Source organism: Suricata suricatta, chromosome 1, assembly GCF_006229205.1.
Source record: "Suricata suricatta isolate VVHF042 chromosome 1, meerkat_22Aug2017_6uvM2_HiC, whole genome shotgun sequence".
Taxonomy (NCBI): domain Eukaryota; kingdom Metazoa; phylum Chordata; class Mammalia; order Carnivora; family Herpestidae; genus Suricata; species Suricata suricatta.
Window position 1 is genome coordinate 91177272 of NC_043700.1, and position 21602 is coordinate 91198873.

The 21602-nt window shown below is 33.9% G+C and overlaps 1 protein-coding gene across 2 annotated transcripts in view; it reads right to left on the bottom strand.

The window, feature by feature from the left end:
* LARP1B (La ribonucleoprotein domain family member 1B) overlaps positions 1–21602 on the bottom strand; it is a 128297-nt gene that overhangs the window by 87013 nt on the left and 19682 nt on the right. Inside the window, exons 6-10 of one of the 2 annotated variants that reach the window (XM_029941096.1) lie at positions 19220–19363; positions 18814–18979; positions 15077–15221; positions 7754–7928; positions 2653–2825 (exon numbers count right to left, since the gene is read on the bottom strand). In XM_029941096.1, coding sequence (XP_029796956.1) covers positions 2653–2825; positions 7754–7928; positions 15077–15221; positions 18814–18979; positions 19220–19363 — 803 coding nt within the window. Of the gene's footprint in view, positions 1–2652; positions 2826–6215; positions 7218–7753; positions 7929–15076; positions 15222–18813; positions 18980–19219; positions 19364–21602 lie in introns of those variants that run through there. The other variant, XM_029941106.1, reaches the window with a different exon arrangement.

A 21602-nucleotide genomic window follows, 5' to 3' on the forward strand; every position in this document is an offset into this window, starting at 1 on the left:
ATCTGAAATTTCAAGAGTGGGGATGAAGAATTAATCTTAAAACCTCAACAACAAAGCTACTTGATACAAAAAATCTAAAGGGACTAAACTTCAAACTGACCAAAACAACACTGGAAAAATGCTTTCAGATTTCTAAAGAAAACATCTCTGAACAAGCTACACCACTCTAGAATATATATTTTAAGAAGGCCATTTTTTTTCAAGTATGTTGGCAACATTGTCGGTATGCAACCTACCTCATCAGGTATTACTGAAATATCTAGCCCCCCAGAACCTATAGTCATCTTTCCTCCAAGCCACATCCTCACTCTGTAACATCAGAGTACATTTCAGATCTTACTAATGTCACCAATATGCTCTGGCCATAAAACTGAAGGTCCTAGATCTTATATAATTAATTCTTTCCACTATTAAAACAGATTCCCTTACCAATTTGCTGGCTCTATACATCAGAATCCAATACTTACCTTGCCAAAAAACATTTGATTTTTCTTTTTATCAAAGATGCTATCAATTTTACCATTATTTTATTTTTTGAAATTAGCACAACTTTGCTTTATTAATAATTAGCACATTTCCTGAATTTAAGCCCCTTAAGAAAAAGAAATCCATCTTGGAGTTTTAAGTTGCTGGGCACCTCTCTACTAGTTTGCAGTGTTCATAACTTTCCTTTGCCAGCTCTCATAAGAAAAGGAAGATTGTTTTTCCTTTTTTTTTTTTTTTTTTAATTTGGGTAGAGTTGACACTCAATGTTGCATTAGTTTCAGGTGTACAACACAGCCATACAACAAGTTTTATGTTACACTACGTTCACCACAAGTGTAGCAACCATCTGTCACCATGCAACATTATTACAGTATCATTGACTATATTTCTCAAGCTGTGCTTTTTTATTACTGTAACTTACTCATTCCATAACTGGATGCCTGTTATTTCCCTCTCCCTTTTGCCCATTTTGCCTGTCCCCTTTTCCCCCCACTCCTTGCCCCTCTGGCAACTATAAGTTTGTTCTCTATATTTATAGGTCTGATTCTGTTTTTAATTCACTTATTCATTTGATTTTTTAGATCCTACATGAGTGAAATCACATAGTATTTGCCTTTTTCAGTCTGACTTGTTTCATGTAGCATAATACCCTCTAGCCCCATCCATCCATGTTGTCTCAAATGGCACAATCTCATCCTGATTTATGGGTAAGACTCCATTGTACACATATACCACATCTTCCTTATCCATTCATCTATCAATGGACACTTACATTGCTTACATATCTTAGCTACTGTAAATAACGCTGTAATAAATGTAGAAGTGCATGTATCTTTTTGAATTAGTGTTTTCATTTAATTGGGCAAATACTCAATAGTGGGATTACTGAATCATATGATAACTTCTATTTTTAAATTTTGAGGAAACCCCATACTGTATTCCACAGAGGCTGTATCAGTTTATTTTCCTACCAAGAAGTATGAAACTATTATTTTATTTATTTTTTTAGAACCATTATTTTAAAAGAAATCCTGAAATGTGGAGATTTTTCTTTTTTTAAAGTTTATTTATTTTGAGAGAGAGAGAAAAAACAACATGAGTAGGGGAGGAGCAAACAGAGGAGAGAGAGGATCCCAAGCAGGCTCCGGCAGCCAGCACAGAATCTGATGTGGGGCTCAAACCCATAAAACCATGAGGTCATGACCTGAGCTGAAACCAGATGCTTAATCAACTGAGCCACCCAGGACCTTGAAATGTAGAGATTTTTTTAATGTGGAGGAAATAATGTACATCTTGGAATAAATAAAATATTATACAAATCTTTGTCACTGAGTCCAAGACACTATCTTTATCTAAACTCCCTAGCTAATACAGGGATGTTATTTGCCTTGATAAATATAAAAATTAATCAGGATCTTTAGAAAATCTTGTTTTGAGAAAGCTGCTTTAGGCTTTTAAGATGTTCCCTGAGTGGAGAGTAGGGGGGACTCTTTTAACATATAAGTCTATGTTTAACCAATATTGCTAATTAAAAAGTTATCTTTGATTAGGGTTTTTCAAACCCCGCTCTATTGACATGTTAGGCTTGGTAAATCTGTTTTGTTTGGGGGTGGGGGAGAGAGCACTGTCCTGTTCATTATAGGACATTTAGCAGCATCTCTGGCCTCCACTCATAAGATGCAATACCACTGTCCCAGTGCAACCACCAAAAATGTCTCCAGTTACTGCCAAATATTCCCTGGTGAAGCAAAATCTCATCACTCTCTTCTTTCTTACTGTACATGGAATCACCAAAACACATGTACAAAATCTGTACCGTTTATAATTAACAAAGTTACAAATAATATAACAAGGTTATAATACGAATTCACAATTTAGGAAATTTTTGCCAGGTTTTAAAAAATGGAGTTATTCAAAATTAAATTGGTCACAAGTAAAAGGGTCAATCAAAAGATCTTAAGTCATATTCAGAAATAAAAGATAAAATTTTTAAATTAACACAATAGAACTTATTCTTAACTACTGAGTAGTAGTTTTTACTTATGGCCAATAGTTCCAATTTTTAAAACTTTTCCAAATTTTACATATTTACTTGACAAACAAGATATAGTAGCCTTATAGTCAATCCAAAATGTATTACACTTCAATCGGCTTATAACAATTTACCTTCAATTTCATTGGAGATGGACGATGTCTTTTTTTTACTTCTATCCAAGGTTGTGAATCCAAGTCAGGCAAACTGGTAGACAGACCTCTAGATATTGCTTGGAGATTACTTGTTTCAATATTTTCCTTTGGGTTCAGTGGATTTCCAATTCTTGGAGAATTTGGGGCAGACTCTAAAATTTTAAGTTAGCACTTAGTTAAAATAATGGTTTTCTTACTTATAAAACACTTCCTTTTTCTTGGGTTTAATTTTTTTCACAAAAACATGGTAAATCAAATCTCAATTATAATTTTCCCAAGGACTTTCAAACCTGAAAAGCTTGTAGGATATATTCGAGTGAAGTCAGTGAATAATAGATAAAAGGAATGTCACCAACTCTTACACAGATCACATTCATTCAAACTTCTGAATATCAACTGAGTCACTAATTCAGACAATACAGCTATTTAGTGATCAATTCCCTGTGCAATCTTAAAATCGATTAGTTATATAATTAAATTATGGAACCTCAAATGCTTCTAAGCCACAGACTAAATGTATATTTTGTTGAACGCAAAATCAGTCATTCAGGTCTGCTATGATCTATAGTAAGCCCTTATTCCTAATTTTCACATTTCCTTTGCTTAATGAGATTTAATCAAATGCAGTGTGCCCACTTAGCTCATATTGAATACTGTAAATAGAGTAGCATGTCACATCATTAAAGTGCACTGCTCTGGCAATAAAATGTGAAAGATTTTTTTAATGTTTATTTTCAGAGAGAGAGAGAGAGAGCGAGCGAGAGAGAGCGAGCGCGCACATGTGCAAACAGAGGAAGGGCAGAGAGATAGAGGGGCAGATAGAGGGAATGCCAAGCAGGTTTCACACTGTCAGTGCAGAGCCAGATGCAGGGCTTAATTCCATAAACTGTGAGATCATGATTTGAGCCAAAATCAAGAGCTGGATGCTAAACTGACTGATCACCCCAGTGTCCCTAAAACATTTAAAAACTCTGTTGGGATTAAAAATGTCTTTCTCCACACTATCTTCTAATCAGAATAATTACACACTCTATAAATAAATTCCTAATTGATTCCTTTACAAATCCTTTTTGAAAGGTCAACAAATACGTTTTAAGTTATAATGCAATCTGTACTTGTGTTATACAAAAATTTTAAATACTAATTTATACTCTAAAATGCTAAACATTGTTTTAGTCCTCAAAGCCAATTACTTGAAAATGCTGCAAAGGTGAATATTACATGGAGAAAGCTGAAATAAATGAACACCAACCATCTTTTTTTTCTTTTACTAAATGAAAATGCAAAGGCACATTCCAGGAGTTCGGGTTTAAGATTAATATTCCAGGATTTTACTTCATCTACTACATGTTAGAGTTATTATCCTCTCCAAGAAAGCACAGTTAGATCCAGGATTCAAATACCAAATTACTATATTTTTCTAAATGGATATTCCTTCATAATGGAAAAGGCTCTAAAAGTGCATTGTCTAGTATGCAGCCACCAGCTACTGAGCAACTGAAATGTGGCCAGTTCTAAAATGTGTTCAGGATAAGTATAAGGTCCACATTTATACCTGGCACAAAAAAATTTTTAAGGTAGAATGGATCCATAATTTTTTAATTAACAATATTAAGGTAAATAGGTAAAATATTTAAAATGTTATTAAAATTAATTTCATTTGTTTTGTAGCTTTTCAGGCTATTAAAATTATTGGGATTACATGTGTGGAAAACATTCTATTTCTATTGGACATTGCTGCTTTACAACTTTCTTAATTAATGGTATATGAATCATTAATTGATCCACAAAGGTAGTACAAGTGTAATGCTAGGTTTGGGCTGCAAGTATTAATATTAAAGTTATAGAATTGGGAAAACATTTAACAGCAGAGAACCCTATTTCTAATAGTATAAATCATCTATGTTCATGCAGTGAATAAATCCTTAAAAACAGACTAAGAACCACTACCTACCCTAGCAACTGTGAGAATTAACTAAATTACTATGCACACTTCATGTATAAATGATTAAAACTGCACTGGCACATAGTAGGGAAATCAGTAACTACTATTTTTAACACCTACTTAAGTCTATTATATAATAATTTCTGAATGCTCTCTAAGCTTCAATGTTTCTACCACGAAGTGATATGTTTAACTATATCCACAACACATGTGCTTAAAAATAAAATGACATTAAAATAACAAAGAATTTAGGCAAGACAATAAAATTTAGATTTTTTAAAGAAAGTGTTCATCTTATAATTACCTACACATTTGCTCTATGTTTTCTTTTGTAAAAAAAAGATTTCAAACCTTATGTGTATAAATTTTAAGGATTAACAGTAACACCCTCATCTTCCAAGAACAAATGAGTGATTATTACTTGGATGACATGACATTAAACTTACAGATTAAAAAAAAAAAAATGAGACACATACTTGGACGTTTAAAGGTTCTAACTCAATCTTTGCTGCCTCCATTAATTGAAAATTGTCAACCTGACTCTCCAGAGATAAATCTCCATATGTATTCTATAACATCTATCAAGTTTGGCTTTTTTTTTTTTAATATGGGACGCTTAACAAATTTGCCTGTCATTCTCTGTATCATTCCAATTTTGGTGTATGTGCTGCCGAAGAGAGTCCTACTTTGAGTTCTTTATGCACCCTGAATCTGGGTAATAATATAGATTAAAGGACTATAAATTCTATATGTGGCACACTCAGGAACACTTCTGCAACTTTTCAAAGGAAATCTCACAGCTTATTAAAAAATCATTAGGGATCCTCCTACACATTTTTCAAAAAACCCAAAACAACATCAAAAAACCCCAAGATGGCCAGTACCCAATACTCTCAATTTTGATGAATGAAATCCTTTTACTTAAGAGCTGATAGTGTAATTCTATATCCAAAGAACTGCAAGACCTAAATTTTAAAATTAACATCTTACCATTCCCATAATCAACATTTTCTGGTGCATTGAGGTCCTCTGTTCAGTGCAAAGGTGAACTCATGTTACACAACTCAACCTCCATAGAGGGAAAAATAGAAATTTTAATTTTTTTGTTTAAAAAAACCAAAACTATTTAAATATTTTACCATATAAATCCGTCAGAACGTATACATCGATTGTTAGGTTTTTGAAGATTAAGGTCATCTCAGAGAAGGAAAGGATATGGATAAAATTTGTTTACTTACAGGCACAGATAAATACAATCTACATTTCCTATTCTAATATCCATTTCAAATCTTTGGTGACATACTACTCTCTACTGAATTTAGGAAACCAAGGCTTTCTCATCAGAGGGTGATTATTATGGTCAGAAATCTGGGGATTCATGGGAAAAGGTTGAATTTACATATTTATTCCTACAATGTCATGTGAATCAGCATAACTCTAAGTACATTCTGTCTTCCTATATGCCTTCATTATCCATCTAGTTATGATGTATAACTTAACCTAAAATTTTTGACATAAATCTATGACTTATTTTAGGCAAGATGTATGTGAGATGTAAATGAGTGTACATTTAAAACACACAAAAATGTACAAGACATTGTGCTTTTATTCTTGTAATTTTATTAATAATGCATAAATGGTTAAATGAACGGGCATCACCAACTTGACTGACCTATCTTAGCTACCTGTGGAAAAGTATATTCTATTTCTATCTAACTCACGTAAAGCCTGTTCATAAGCAGAATAAAAATGTCATCTTGGACCCCAGGTTTACACAATAAATTAATCTAACTTATACAATCAGACATGTCTTTTATAATAAAACCTAAAAATTGCCACTTTTCTTCAACTTTTAAAACATTTGCCCAAGTTGCTTGCTAGGTTTAGAGGCACAGAGGGCTGACAACCAAAGAAACACTAAATAAAAATATCTGTAAGACTGTCCATCAGTACTTTATTGATGGCAATTCTCATATACTGGTGTATAAAAAATACATTTTGAAGAGTTTAGAAAAAAATGCTCTTGTTCATTTCTCAAGTGTTTTATCCCTCAGTGTCCACATCAATATATCTTACAGTCCATGTGTAATATTATAACAGCATGTGAGTTGTACACTGTACACTATACAGAAGGGCAAATCCAAAAGCAAAGGACCTAACAATCTAGGAAATGTCACTCAAGCCTCTCTATTTCTGCTTTATTGATCTGGACACAGGTACAAAAGTCTGGGAGGAAAAGACAGAATCTTCCAATATTTCCAGAATGATAATTAACTTGCCCACCGTAAATAAAAGTAGCACATGCAGCCCAGGCTAATTACACACAAATTGTGGCTCCTATAAAAACAACAGCAGTCCTCTGGTCTGTCTCTCATCATCATCATCATCATCACAAAAGGTGTTTATCTCCATTGTAGTGGTGGCCCAACCTCCTCCACAAGGAGTTGGGAGTAGACATTCTTGCACAGAAGTAAGTCTGGTCGCTTTCATTTCTGCAGCACGATTTGTTCCAATGTTTATAATATTTCAGTGAGTCACCTATTCCTCTGCATATTCCGATCAAATGACATCCAAGAGCATCAGTAGATCATCACCCTGACTGAAAAAAGTTTAAGCACACATATTTTTTCCCAAGAGGGAATGTCTTAAAAATGATCCAGGAAAAAATTCTTAATATTAAAGCAGTTTCTGGAAATTCTAACAACCATCAATTCCTTAATCTATAATCTTAATAATTCCATAACAGTACCCCATGTCTGCTTTCGAATATAGGTCATCCTGTATTGAAGCACAGGATGAAGCACACAGGTAATAACATTAAAGTCAAGCCCACTCTTGAGTATAAGACTTTTAAACTATTTCAATCCTACTAGACTACTCCAATCTTACAAGAGGAAAACTGGCACAATATATCTATAATCATTTAGTAAAACTAAGAAGATGGACAGAAATTCCACATATGACAAGGTACATAAGAACAGAGCAGAGCTTTACCCATAATTCTTAAATCCCTATTTAAGTCATTTAGTTATCTTTAATTTTTCTATTGAATCTAAATAAGCCTTTTGAAAGGATAGGTAAATTGAACCAAATAGCCCACCATTACACTGCTTGTTCTAGAAGAAAAACTGTTACCTGTATGTGAGCAAAAAGTCTGGCCTGGTACAAACTCTGGGCAATCAATCAGTTGGGAGAAGTCTGTTTGTGGCACACTACGTGGAGGAGGGCCCGGAATTGGCCATTTTTCTGGTTCTATCTTTTTTCTCATTTTCTCATCCACAATTTCCACTTCTGTGCTATCTTTCAGTGCCTATAAAAAGGTATTTTTAGCTATTAGAGAACTTTTACTCAAAACATTTTAATTGCATATTCTATAGTTCTAATAACCTAGAAAAATTTTTAGTCTGAAATTAGCAGACATTATTACAGAGTAAGTTTCTTAAAATATCCATGAATTAACTACTTAGAACAAATTTATAAATCTTGTGTCCCCAAGATATCCTGATATAACATGCAGCAGATAATTTGGTTTTCACAACAGAGTAGGCATTTAAGGATTATTACATCAATCAAAAGCAAAGTACTTTTATAGTAAGCCTTATTGTCAATTTTTTCTCTCATATCTTCTTTTATCTTACCTTAATTTAATATCACCAAATAAAATTTAGGCATTATTTTAACAACTACCACCATTAATTAAATGATAAGAAACACACATACACAATCCTCACAATACCCCATAAGGTACATAGATGAGGAAACTGAGGCTCAAAGAAATAAACTTCATAAAGATCATAGACTAAGTATGAGGCAATATGAGGACTCACATAATTTATTAGCTGTCTACTGCTAAAATTCTTAGCCAATAGATTAATGTGCTCTGCAAAAATAAATATGCTGTAATTTAACAGTAAAATAAAACTAGCACAAAATTCCCTCAAAATAAAAAAGACTTACTGACCTGAATTTTATCTGAAATTCAAAGGTACTCTACCTTTTAAAAATTAAATTAAAAAAGTACAAATATATAAAAATTGAACATACAACAGTTAAAGTTAAAACTTGCTATATTTTAGTTGGAGAACATATTATATGTATAACTTTTATGTCTGTATGCCTTTAGTATTAGTATACTACTTACTTTTCAAGTTATATTTTCCATAACTGGACAGTACTTTAAAATTAGTATTATGAGTTATTTAAAAGAAACTCTTTTGATGAGAATCAGGATACTCTCTGAAAAAAACAGAGAGTCTGAAACACAGAATACAGAAAATAAGGAGGAAGCCTAAGATAAAAAGTTTCAATTGGTGGTATCAATATTTTTTTCCTAACGTATTTTCCCAGTTTTGTCTACTAAACATTCTAGAAGCAATGGCACCCTGGTAGTAAGCTACAATATACTCAGCATCCAGATCCTGCAACAACATGGATGGATGTCAAAAACTACAAATGAAGGACCATGAAACAGAAGAATTCCATTTACACAAATGTGTACAAATAAACTGACAAATTATACTAATATAATCAGAAAAGTGGTTTGGGATGGTGCAAAGGATTGGTGGAGGAGGACTGATTGTAACTGGAAAGGCCATTTAAATAAGTTTGTAGAGTAATGGACTGTATCTTTTTAGGGGCAGGCTTACACAATTTCAAAACTCAAAATAAACAACTAAGACCTCTGCATTTTACAGCATGCTATTCACACCTGAATCTTAAAAAAAAAAAAAAATCCTTGAGACTTTCCTAGTGATTTAAATTTTTCAAAACAATTTGGAGAAAGACTGCCAATACTGTTGGTAGAATGTGGAGCAAGTGAAACTCAGCGGTAGTAGTTTTAATTGGTTGATTAAAGGAAAACATGTTTAGTGTTATCTTCAAAAGCTAAGTATATATGTATATATACACCCAGTTACCCATAATTTCACAAGAAAATAAGTACATATGTTCATCAAAAATAAGTATAATAATGTTCACAACAGTGCCATAGATTCAAACTGGAAAGAACCCAGGTACCTATAAACAGCATGGCAAAATACATTGTTATGTTCATACAATGAAATATTATCCCAAAATGGATAGTCAACAACCACTACACACCAATAACATGGATAGATTTCACAGAAATTATAACAAGTCAGATACAAAAGAATACACACACCTCTGATTGTGTGAAGTTAAAAAAACAAATGAAAGAGCTCTGAGAAGTAATTACCTTTGAGAGCACATTATACAGGTTAGGAGGGGGCACAAGGGAGTTTCCTGGGATGTGAAAATGTTCTATATCTTAATCTGGGTATCAGTTACATAACTATATTCATAGGGAAAAGTCATCTATAGTCCTATGTTTTATAATATACAGTGTATAAATTATGCCTAAATTCAAAAGAAAAAATGTGAGGGGGAAAAACCCACAGTTCTTTATATACAACTACTGAGTAATCTAATACATACTGTTTTTAGAAAGAAAGGCATAATAAATACATATGTAGTATAACATGAACTATCTCAGGAAAATTAATAAACAGAAGAGAAGTAACAATGATGGTAACCAAGAAAGATTTAACTAACTCACTGTTGGAGAAAGATGGGAAGGAAGGAATTCTTCACTATATACCCTTTGAATCCTAAATCACAGGGAATTTTTCCCTATTAAAAGAAAAGCTTAAGAAAAAATAAAGAGAAGTTGTGACGTAGATCTTAAAAGCATCAGACAAAAATTATGTTTTACACAAAATTAAGGAAAAGATCTAGACAAGAGTTTTACTAAAACCAAACCATGGGTATATCATGAACTCGTCAACAATGAGTTAAATTGTACAGTTAATATTCCTGGATACCTGAAGTTTTTACGATTAATGTTGGTGCTTATTTTTTTTAAGTTTATTTATTTATTTTGAGAGACAGAGAGAGCATGAGTTGGGGAGGAGCAGAGAGCTAGAGAGAGAGAGAGAGAGAGGGAGAATCTCAAGCAGGCTCCACATAGTCAATGCACAGAGCCCAATGTGGGCTCTAACTCAACAAAACCATAAGATCATAACCTGAGCCAAAATCAAGAGTTGGGACACTCAACTGACTGAGCCAACAAGGCACCCCTGGTCCTTTTCTTAATGGTATCTATTATTATGAATAACTACCAATGTTAGAATACATAATGTATTCCTAGTTCCTGGTCCAATGCCTGGTATCAAGAGTAAAGACTTTCATGTACAAAGACTTAAGAGATAAGACAGCAGCACAGTCAGCCAATGTGGAAAACAAGGTTTCAGATAAGAGTAGGTAGCACGCATAGTTCTAAGGACTTCACAAATACTGTATTAATTACTTTTTTTAAGGCTTTATACTCTGATAGTTTAAGTGCTATTTTTTAGTTCTATGAAAAACTGTACTATTTTAGCACTGTATTTATACAGTATTTACTTACTGTATTACTTCTCCTAAACCTTTATACTCCATGATAGTCTAAGTACTGTTTTAACAATGAGAAAACAAACATGAAGAGGTTAAATAACTTGAATAGAGTTATAGAATTGGTTAAAGTTCCAGGATTAATTGGATTTAAAAAAGGTGGGGGGGAGGGGGAGACACAAATAGACCTCAGTTGTGGAGCAAGAATCAAGAATGCAGTAAACTGGATCTACCATATGATCCAGTAATTCCAATTCTGGGTATACCCCCAAAAAATAAAAACAGGATTCTAAAGAAATATCTGCATGCTCATGTTTATTGTAGCATTATTCATAGTAGCTAAAATATGGAAAAAATTTAAATACTCATCAACAGATAAATGGATAAAGAGAACATGGTATATACATATATACACATCTGAATGTTATTCAGCCATGAGAAAGAAGGACATCCTGCCATTTGCAACAACATGGATGGACCTTGAGCACATTACGCTAAATGAGATACGTCAGACAGAAACACAATACTGCATGGTATCACTTATATGTGGAATCTAAAAACATGAAACTCTTAAAAAAAAAAAAAGAGAAAGAGAATAAAATGGTGGTTACCAGGAAACAGTGCCGGGGGGGGAGTTGGGCAGGGAGAAGATTGATGTTTAAAGGTACAAACTTGCAGTGAGCAGGAAATTCATTGACAGAGATTTCATGCACAGTTTGATGGCTATAGCCAAGAATACTGTACTATAATTATGTGATAAATATCACTACAACACTAATCATATTACAATATGCATGTATCAAAGTAAAAAATATATGTAGTAAGCAGAAAATTAATGGGAGTAAGATTGGCTGTGTAGAAAACTTCAACCAGGGGGTACCTGGGTGGCTCAGTTGGTTGAGCCTTGATTTCCTCTCAGGTCATGATCCCTGGGTTGAGGGAAAGACGCCTGCATCTCCTCTCCCCTGCTCATGTGCTCTCTTTCTCTCTCTCCAAATTAAAATAAAATTAAAAAAAAAAAAAAAGGAAAACCTCAACTAGGGCAGATAGGGGTGTGAGCTCAAGTATATTTTACTTCTTTTGATTTTTTTTCAAGAATGAAGAGACTCAAGCATATTAAAGTTCATATAGCAAAAAGTTGAAAGGAAATGAAGATCCAAAAAAAGGAATGAACAATAGAAGGACATCCTTGAAAACTAACAATATCAGCAAATCATTATTTAAGGGTTACTGTTTGTGCCAGATACTGTCATTACACATTTCATCTCTAGGAAGTATGTAATGTTAGCATTTCCACTTTATAGAAGTCTCAGGACATTACCCAAGGTCACAGAGCTATGAGGATGTGCATGCAGGTTGTCAAGTCCATGCTCTTACTCACTATGTTTATCTTGCAAAACCCAATGAAATCTTACATTCTTAACAGATAAAGGACAACTTTCCCACTGTAATGAATAGTAGGTGCACAATGAATGTTAATGCTGTTCTAAATCACTGTGCTTAGGTGTTCCTATATTTCGTAATAGCAGTATTTCTTACTCTATCAATAATTCTAACCATAACTGCAATGCAAAAGTTTTAATATTCCTTCCCTTCTACCAGAAGATATAAGGAAGCAGATAATCAATAACTTGAAAATTATGCCTGAGGGTTTAAATGGAAATACCAACAGACCAAAAAAGCATACAATAAAATTACAACCAGATGCCTAAAAAGTACAGATAGTGGGGGAAATGAGTCACAACTTCATTGAAAATGACAGCTGAAATAGATCTTTGCTATTAGCACAGACAATGGAAGTACTTAATAAAAGTCATTCTACTACAAATATCATCATATTTTTCTGAAGACTAATAAACTTACAGGAAAAAACTAAGTCTTCTTCAAACTACAAAGAAACTTTATTTAAATGGTATTTATAAGTACATGCAATAATAAAACATTTCATAAAACAAAGACTCATTAATTACATGTGAACAAATAACAAATTGCTAATTTATACTGTTTTGAAATATTGACTCTTCCTGTAGCTAGTTTTTAAAGCATGGAGCACATATGTTTAAAAAAATTACTAAAAAAGTCAAAGAAATCTGTTAAGAACATTAAAAGATGAGGGACATTGGGGTGGCTTAGCCAGTTAAGCATCCAACTTCAGCTCAGGTTATGATGTCATGGTTCATGAGTTGGAGCCCCTCACCAGGCTTGCTGCTGTCAGCACAGAGCCTGATTCAAATTCTCTGTCTCCCTCTCTACCCTCTCTACCCCTCCCTGGCTCATGCTTCTTCTCTCCCCAACATAAACATTAAAAAAGAAAGAAAGAAAAAGAAAAGAAAAGAAAAAGAAAATGAAAGCATGAGCCAAAGACTGGGGGAAAAAAATTATAAAATACACACAAAGCACTTGTATCCAGAATAAGAACTCTTACAATAAAAAAATTTTTTTAAACTCCAATAAAAATGCGCAAAACATCTGAACAGATATTTCAACAAATAAGATACACTGATTGCAAATAAACACATAAAAAGATGTTCAACATCATTAGTCATTAGGGAAATTCAAATTAAAGCCTCAATAAGAAACCACTACATATCTATTATTCAAAAAACCTGACAATATCAAGTGTTGATGAGGCTATAGGACAAATGGAACTCTCATACAAAATGGTGGGATGCAAAATGGTCCAACCCACTTTGGACATTTGGCAGTTTTTTACAGTTACTACACTTAGCATACACAACAGAATCACAATCCTCAATATTTCCCAACAGAAATGAAAGCATGTCCACACAAACACCTTTCTGCTTTACTCATAATCTCCAAAGACTGGAAACAATCTAAATGTTTTCAACAAATGAATGGATAAACTGTAGTACATCCATACTGTGGAATACTAATAAATAAGAAAGAACAACCTACTGATAACGTGCAACATGAATAAATCTCAAAAGCACAACGCTGAGTGAAAGAAATCAGAAATAAAAGGCTATGAACTACATACAAACATGTAACTTATTTATATATTCTGGAAAAGGCAAAACTAAAGGGACAAAAATCAGATCAGTGTTTCCAGGAATTGTGTATGGGAAAAGGGATTGGCTACAAAGGGACACAAAAATTTAAGTCTGTCAAAACTGTAGCAAAAGGGTAAATTTGATTATGTATGTAGGAAACAGAAAAAAAAGCATTCAAAGCACTTCTAGAGCAGTACAAAAAATTTAACAAAAGCATTAAGAATACAACTGGAAGGACGGCTTTAAACTAGCCTTTCTATAGCATACGAAATACTCAAACTTTTAATAAACAGAAATACACACTATTTTGCAGCAGCCCGAAGACTTAAAGGACCAGAAACACTCAAGAAAGTCCAAGCTTGAAGGATCAGGTTAAAAACAGGTGGTAACACTATTAGTAATTCTTTGAGGGGTTTCCAAGAATAGAAATTTATTTGCATTTTATAAAATGAAAAAAAGCCATGAGATGTAGTCTAAGCCTTAGGGAACTACAGATTAATCTTTTGCTTAAGTTTAAAAAAAAATTTTTTTTAACATTTATTCATTTTTTGAGAGACATAGCATAAGCACGGAAGGGGAAGAGAGAAAGAGGGAGACACAAAATTCAAAGGAGTCTCCAGGCTCTAAGCTGTCAGCACACAGCCCACTGCAGGGCGCTAACTCACGAACTATGAGATCATGTCCTGAGCTGAAGTCAGACGCTCTACCAACTGAGCCAGCCAGGTTGCCCCTCCTTAGGGTTTTTTTTTTTTTTAATATTTCAGAGAGAGAGAAAGGGGGGGAGGAAGGGAGAGTGCACAGATACGTGCAAGTGGAAGCAGGGCTGAGAGAGAGGAGAGAATCCCAAGCAGAGGGAGTCAATCTCACAACCTTAGATCATAACCTGAATGGAAATCAAGAGTTCGACACTTCACCAACTGAGCCAGCCATCTACCCCTTTAAGTTTTTTTAATATACTTTTTAGAGCAGAGTTATCTTCACAGTATAACTGAATGGAAAGTACAGACTGTTTTGCAAATATTTGTAAATGAATAATTACCTCTAAAATGAGATTAAGGTTTGTAGTGAGAGCCTGAACACGATGGAAACCAGCAATCAGAGAAACAGGCAAGAAACCCTGTTCATCCATCTTTCTCCTAAGAAAGAAGTCCCGTTCCAAATTTTCTATACTGAAGTAATATTCACTGGGAAAAAAAACATAAACAAAAATAAATTAACATCAGTTTAATTCATTTATTCAATAGGAAACAAAATACCTATTGTTTATATATCAACAGCTTTAAAATTATTTTACTAGTAATATAAAGATTTAATACACATAGATATAAGGTAAATATAAGACCAAAGCCTACCAAGTTATAATTTCTTATCCATGGGTAGAAAGAAACTTAGAATACTCAATCTCTTCCAAAAAACTAATATTTACTTCTACTTAGATTAACTTTACCTTGGCATAAAGAATTAACCAACATTTTACTTTAAAACAGTTCAATAACTGATTTTTTCAAATGAGTCAATTAAGGGAAATTTTTTATTAAAAGCTACTTTAACTTGCTTCATTTAAACACTAAATAACAACCAAACATGTCAACAGATTGCCTTCCAATTTTTTCCACATCACTAACAACAGCTTTCTTGGAAGTACTCTTTGTGAAGTTTACAGAGTAGATTACAGTTTGTTTTGTTTTCTAAATAGACAGGGTGGTGACATTGTTTAATCCTGAATCCTAGCAATCAGCACAAAGCTACTGGGTAAAAACCGAGTGAATACATGAGCACAAGTGTACATACACAATTACATATTTGCAAGATCTCCCCTATATCTTTGATGGAGAGAACTATAAAAGACATTAAGAATGAACAGAATATAAAGCTGAACAAGGAATATCTAAGTTACTATGAGGTACACGGGGGGGAAAAAATACAAAGCTTAGATACGTTAATCTTCCCCAGGAAAGTAGAGAGCAATGTAAATGGATAAGCTGTAAGATCAATAACTACAAGTTCTAAGATACAAAGATAATATGAATATATTTAATAATAGCATTTGAGAAACAAGTTTAAAATTACAGCCTCCACGGGATGCCCAGGTGGCTCTGTGAGTTGAGCGTCTGACTTCAGCTTAGGTCATGATCTCATGGCTCGTGAGTTCAAGTCCCAAGTCAGGCTCTGTGGCTCTGTGCTGATGTCTCAGAGCCTGGAGCCTACTTTGGATTCTGTGTCTCCCTCTCCCTGTGCTTGCTCGCACTCTCTCTCTCAACAGTAAACATTAGGGAAAAAATTGTTTTAATTACAACCTCCATACAGAAAAACAAAAACAGAATTCTAGAGACAACAAGAGGACAAATGGGGGAAAATGTAGGAAAGAATATAAAAGAAATACATGACATCAATGATGATATGACCCACAGGTTAATAATCCTATATTGTTCCCAAATCAGAGACAGTTTTCAAAGTTTGGTGACAAATTATGAGGATGCACACCAACTCATGTATTTTGATATTAACACAGGATTACTAAACATACCCTTGAAATATTTAGGTCAAATTCCAACTTTGAAGAAATGACTACCCATTAAGGATAATTGGCTTTCAGAAACTTTTCACTGGGAGAAAAAAATCTTATTTTAGAAATGTAAATACTCAAGTTGTTTCTTTATACTGAGATATTTATCCAATTATCAAAGTGCAAAGCTCCCTTAGATCAGTGAACTACTACTGACATCTCAGTAACACTAGTAAATCATTACTTAAACACTGAAGAAAAAAATCTTAAGTCTTGAAAAAATAAACATTCCAATTTTGTTATATCTCCAAAAGCCCTTTTCATAGTGCCTGGCATGTGGTGAGCACATAATATATGGGTTCTGATTTCTGTTGCACTTCAAATCCTTTTCACAGTACCTGATACAGTGGCACATAATATATATGCTTAAATTCTAAATTTTCATATTAAGACATTTGATTTAGTCACAAGTTAAAACTTTTCATAGAGGAAAACTTTTCTGAATCATTGATAAGATGTTTTTTTATTCTACTTCATGAAAATCTTAATATCTAAATAAATTCATAAATCACCCTATTACCTATAGTATTTATTTTTTAAACTTCAAATGGGCTATAAACTACTCATCCCTGTGAATGTCAGAAGAGATTGTCCTCACTAGAAATAATCAAGATCTTAAATTTTTAATATTCTGATATAAAAAATGACAATATTTTTTCAGTTAAAATAATTTTTAAAACTCAAATCATCCAAATACAGTTAAGCCTCTTACTTTCAAAATACATTTAGCATAATTTCCCACAAATGCAAGAAAATTTTCAGTAACTTCTCAAAGAGAAAAATGTAAACCCTACTCAATGAGCCTATCTAGATTAAGTATAAGAAACCTCAAAGAAAACAAAGTCAAAAGCATGACTCCTCCGGAAGTCCACTAATCAAAGAATAACAGCAAAGAGCCATTATAAACCTGTAAACCTGGTCCTCTAACATCTGCCAAAAACCCTGTTGCTAAAATAGTAACAAGAAAAAAAAGGAGTCATGCCCAGTGCTGTGTCTGACATTTTGTTCAGTATCCTGGGGACATTATCATGTCCTACCTTAGAAGCTCTGGATTCTACACTGCATGATCACAAATTTTGTCAACACTGAAGTAGCTCTGCTCCTCCCTCACTTGTATGAGCACACTGGAGGCCGATTATCCTGACATGGAGTTGCATATCCACTGTCAGGTCTCAGAAGGGACCTGGCAGCAAGAATTACAAAAAAGACAGGAATAGTGGTTTGAAGTTGATAGCCACATGCCAGGCACTTTCTGCCCATAAAAAGGACCTTTTCTTCAGTGTTTGCGTCAACTGTAACAAAAGAAGCAAGAACAAAATAAACAAGTTGCTTCATATTGTGTGTAAGCCAATCAAATCCACCATGAAGGCATTCCAGGAAGATGCCTGGATGATGCTGATGAAATTCTTTTCTAACAGAGTCCATTTTCTTTCTTAAATAAAGATAGGTGTTTTTTAAAAGATGCTTAAACCCTTTCAAAAATAGCCTTTTTCTTTTACTTTTTAAGGATAAAAAGTAATCAAATTTCAGCAAACTGGTTATGCCAACCACTTAGAGACATTTTTCTCACCACTATATAAACATACTATATAAATAGGCAAAACATTCTATACAATTCTATGCATAAAATATGTACAAGGGTTTTTCTTCCTTAAAGACAACAGAACATTCACTAACATCAACTTCAGTACTCAGAAGGCAACCATTATGAAAAGTGGAATAAAAAGTCTGAACTAAGAAAGAGAACTTAAAAGTTAAAAAACAAACTCAGAATTATGAAATCATTTGCCAAGTTAAAAAAAGACCTATTACCATTTTTTGTCATTTATATTCATTTGCAAATTTAAATATAAGCATTTACTTGGAAATAAGAAGCCAAGATTCTTTTGTTCAACTTCAAATATATAGCAATTTTATATTCTTATATTTAATCACTCAATATATCGTGACAATACTCTTTCAACTAACACTCTTTAAACAGAGAAATACCTGAACAGTAAACAAAGCAGGAGTCTTACATAACAATGTGAACCAAATATAAATTTTTTAAAAATACTTCACTAACGTTTCCTAGAAAAAAATAACAAAGTACTATTAAAAATCTTCCAATTTTACTAAGAAATGGCTTAAAAATGTATTATAATGTATTCACTATTAATGATGTTAAAGTTTGAGGTTACTATCCCATCTGCTATGTCTGATTGACTTACATTTGGCGTTTGATATACTCTTTAAGCAATGTTTCTTCCACAGGATACACCTGTACACCTGTACCATCATCGTAGTAATACATCATACTGGTATTAAGTTCTGTTTGAAATGGCTGATCAGTCCTTTCACCATGTTCTCGATAACCATATGAATAATCAAAGTTCACTTGGTGTAAATTAAAGAGAAAGAAAAGTGATTATAGATTTTTTTTTAAAAGAGAAATAGTTACTATAAAGAAAATCCAAAGTGAATTATTTCAATAGGTAACAATTACAAAACCACCTTAATTATCAGACAAAAAAAATTAGTTAAAACATCATATTGGACAGTGGCCAAAACTAACAGAGGGCTTGCACACTTTTTCAAACTCCATCTAATTTAACAAAATGAAAATTCATGTCCTACATCGAGGATTTCCTCTGCCTCGTCCTCTTCCCCGTCCTCGTCCTCTTCCTCGGCCTCTAAACGAACCTTGGATATTACCACCCTCACTTCTCACACTGGCAACTTCATCTTGATCATCTCTCTTTTCTCTATCACGCCTCCAACCTTTTAAAAACAAAAATATTTTTATATATTCCAATTTGCAACAGTGAATGACATGACCATTTTTATGAAAACATGGTAACTGCCCCTCCCCACTTTGTAACTAGTTGTTAGTAACAGGCATTCTTCAGATAGATACAAACTTAAGAGAACTTGTAAGAATTGGTCAAAATGTCCCCAGCATGAAAGAGGGTCCACAAAAGTATTGACGTATAAAGTACTGACATATAAAGTAAAAAAATAATATACTAAAAAAAAAAGGTCCTGTGTTAAGATGGTACTATTCAAGATTCAAGATGTTCCAAAACTACGGAGTTTGCATTATATTAAAAAAACTTCTTAAAGAAATTTTCACAAAATATTTAAAGAAATGTCTCAATTTAAGTAAAAGAAATTCCTTTTAAAGAAAAAAAGGAAATAAAAATACAAAACAAACTGGGAGATGATATCTGCAGTACAATATAAGAATTATATCTAGGGCGCCTGGGTGGCTCAGTCAGTTGAGCATCCGGCTTCAGCTCAGTTCAAGATCTCACGGTTTGTGGGTTCGAGCCCTGCATCAAGCTCTATGCTGACAGCTAGCTCAGAGCCTGGAGCCTGCTTCAGATTCTATGTCTCCCTCTCTCTCTGACCCTCCCCTTCTCACGCTGTCTCTGTCTCTCAAAAAGAACCCAAAAAAACCCAAAAACAAACAAAAAAAATAATTATATCTAGAATACATAGAGAATGCACTAGTGCACATGCGCGCACACGTGTACACACACACACGCACAGTAATTCCATGGAAAAAATGGCTACAAGAGAGGTAGTCAAACAGGAAATGCAAATGGACAATAAACATAAAAAGTGGTATTCAGCCTCAGTGGTCATGAGAAATGCAAAGGAAGACAGAATATTTGATCTACCCCAGTCTGACAAATGTTTTCAGGTCCTATAATTAATCAAATATTGACCAAGAAGAAAAGGTAGAACATTGTATACAGCTGGTCATCAAAACAAAGCCAGGCACATGCACTTTGAAAAACAATTTGAAATAATCAAATAAACTTGAAGGTACAAATATCTTACGAGACCAAGGTTTTTGCAACCCTGGTACTACTGACATTTTGAGCCAGGTAATTCTCTAGTGTAGGAGCCTACAGAATATTTAGCATCATCCATGACCTCTATCAACTAGATGCCAGTAGCACTCACTCACTGGCCCCCAAGTTGTGAAAAACAGTATTATCTCCAGACAATGCCAAATGCCCCTTGGGAGGGAGGTAAAATCTTCTCTATTGAGAATCACTGCCCTAAATGTTACAATTCCTCTTCAGTGCAGATCTTAATATAGTCTTTTTCAAACACTTCTGCCTCACCCACAGAAGGCCTTACTGTACATTACACCCTGGAACAAGAAAAATTTTTTTTGTAATCTAAACACAATTGTCATAAAAATATATTTTGTATGCTGAGTCTATCAATTTTTTTTAAAAATCTGATCATCACCTAGTACGCCAATTTCATAATCCACTCATGGACTGCAGTCTTTTTTTTTTTTAAAATAAATGAATATACATGTTCTTTTCAATTTTTTTAACATCTATTTATTTTTGAGAGAGACAGATGCACACAGAGTGTGAGCGGGGGAGGGTCAGAGAGAGAGGGAGACACAGAATCAGAAGCAGGCTCCAGGCTCTGAGCTGTCAGCACAGAGCCCGATGCAGGGCTCAAACCCACAAACCATGAGGTTATGACCTGACCTGAAGTCGGCCGCTCAATCGATTGAGCCACCCAGGTGCCCCTGGACTGCAGTCTTAAGAAATTACCCCAAAGGCAGCACCTAGGTGGCTCAGTTGGCTAAGCGTCAACTTCAGCTCAGGTCATGATCTCCCGATTTATGGGTTCGAGCCCTGAATCAGGCCCTGTGCTGACAGCTCAGAGTCTGGAGCCTGCTTTGGATTCTGTGTCTCCCTCTTTCTTTCTGCCCCTCCTCTGCTCATGCACTGTCTCTCAAAAAAGAAATTACCCCATAGAACCTCTTGTACATGTTTACTGGAAAACATGCATAAAAATGTAAATCGTCACACATTAAAATAAAAAAACAAACAATCCAAATGTCCACCAACAGAACAGGTTTTATTAAATATTGAGATGGCCATTAGCAGGGGGTAAAAAAGGAAGGACTTAACAACAATACACCAACATGCACTTATCTAAAATAATTAGACTAAACTTAAAAACTTAATGTTACAGAATATGT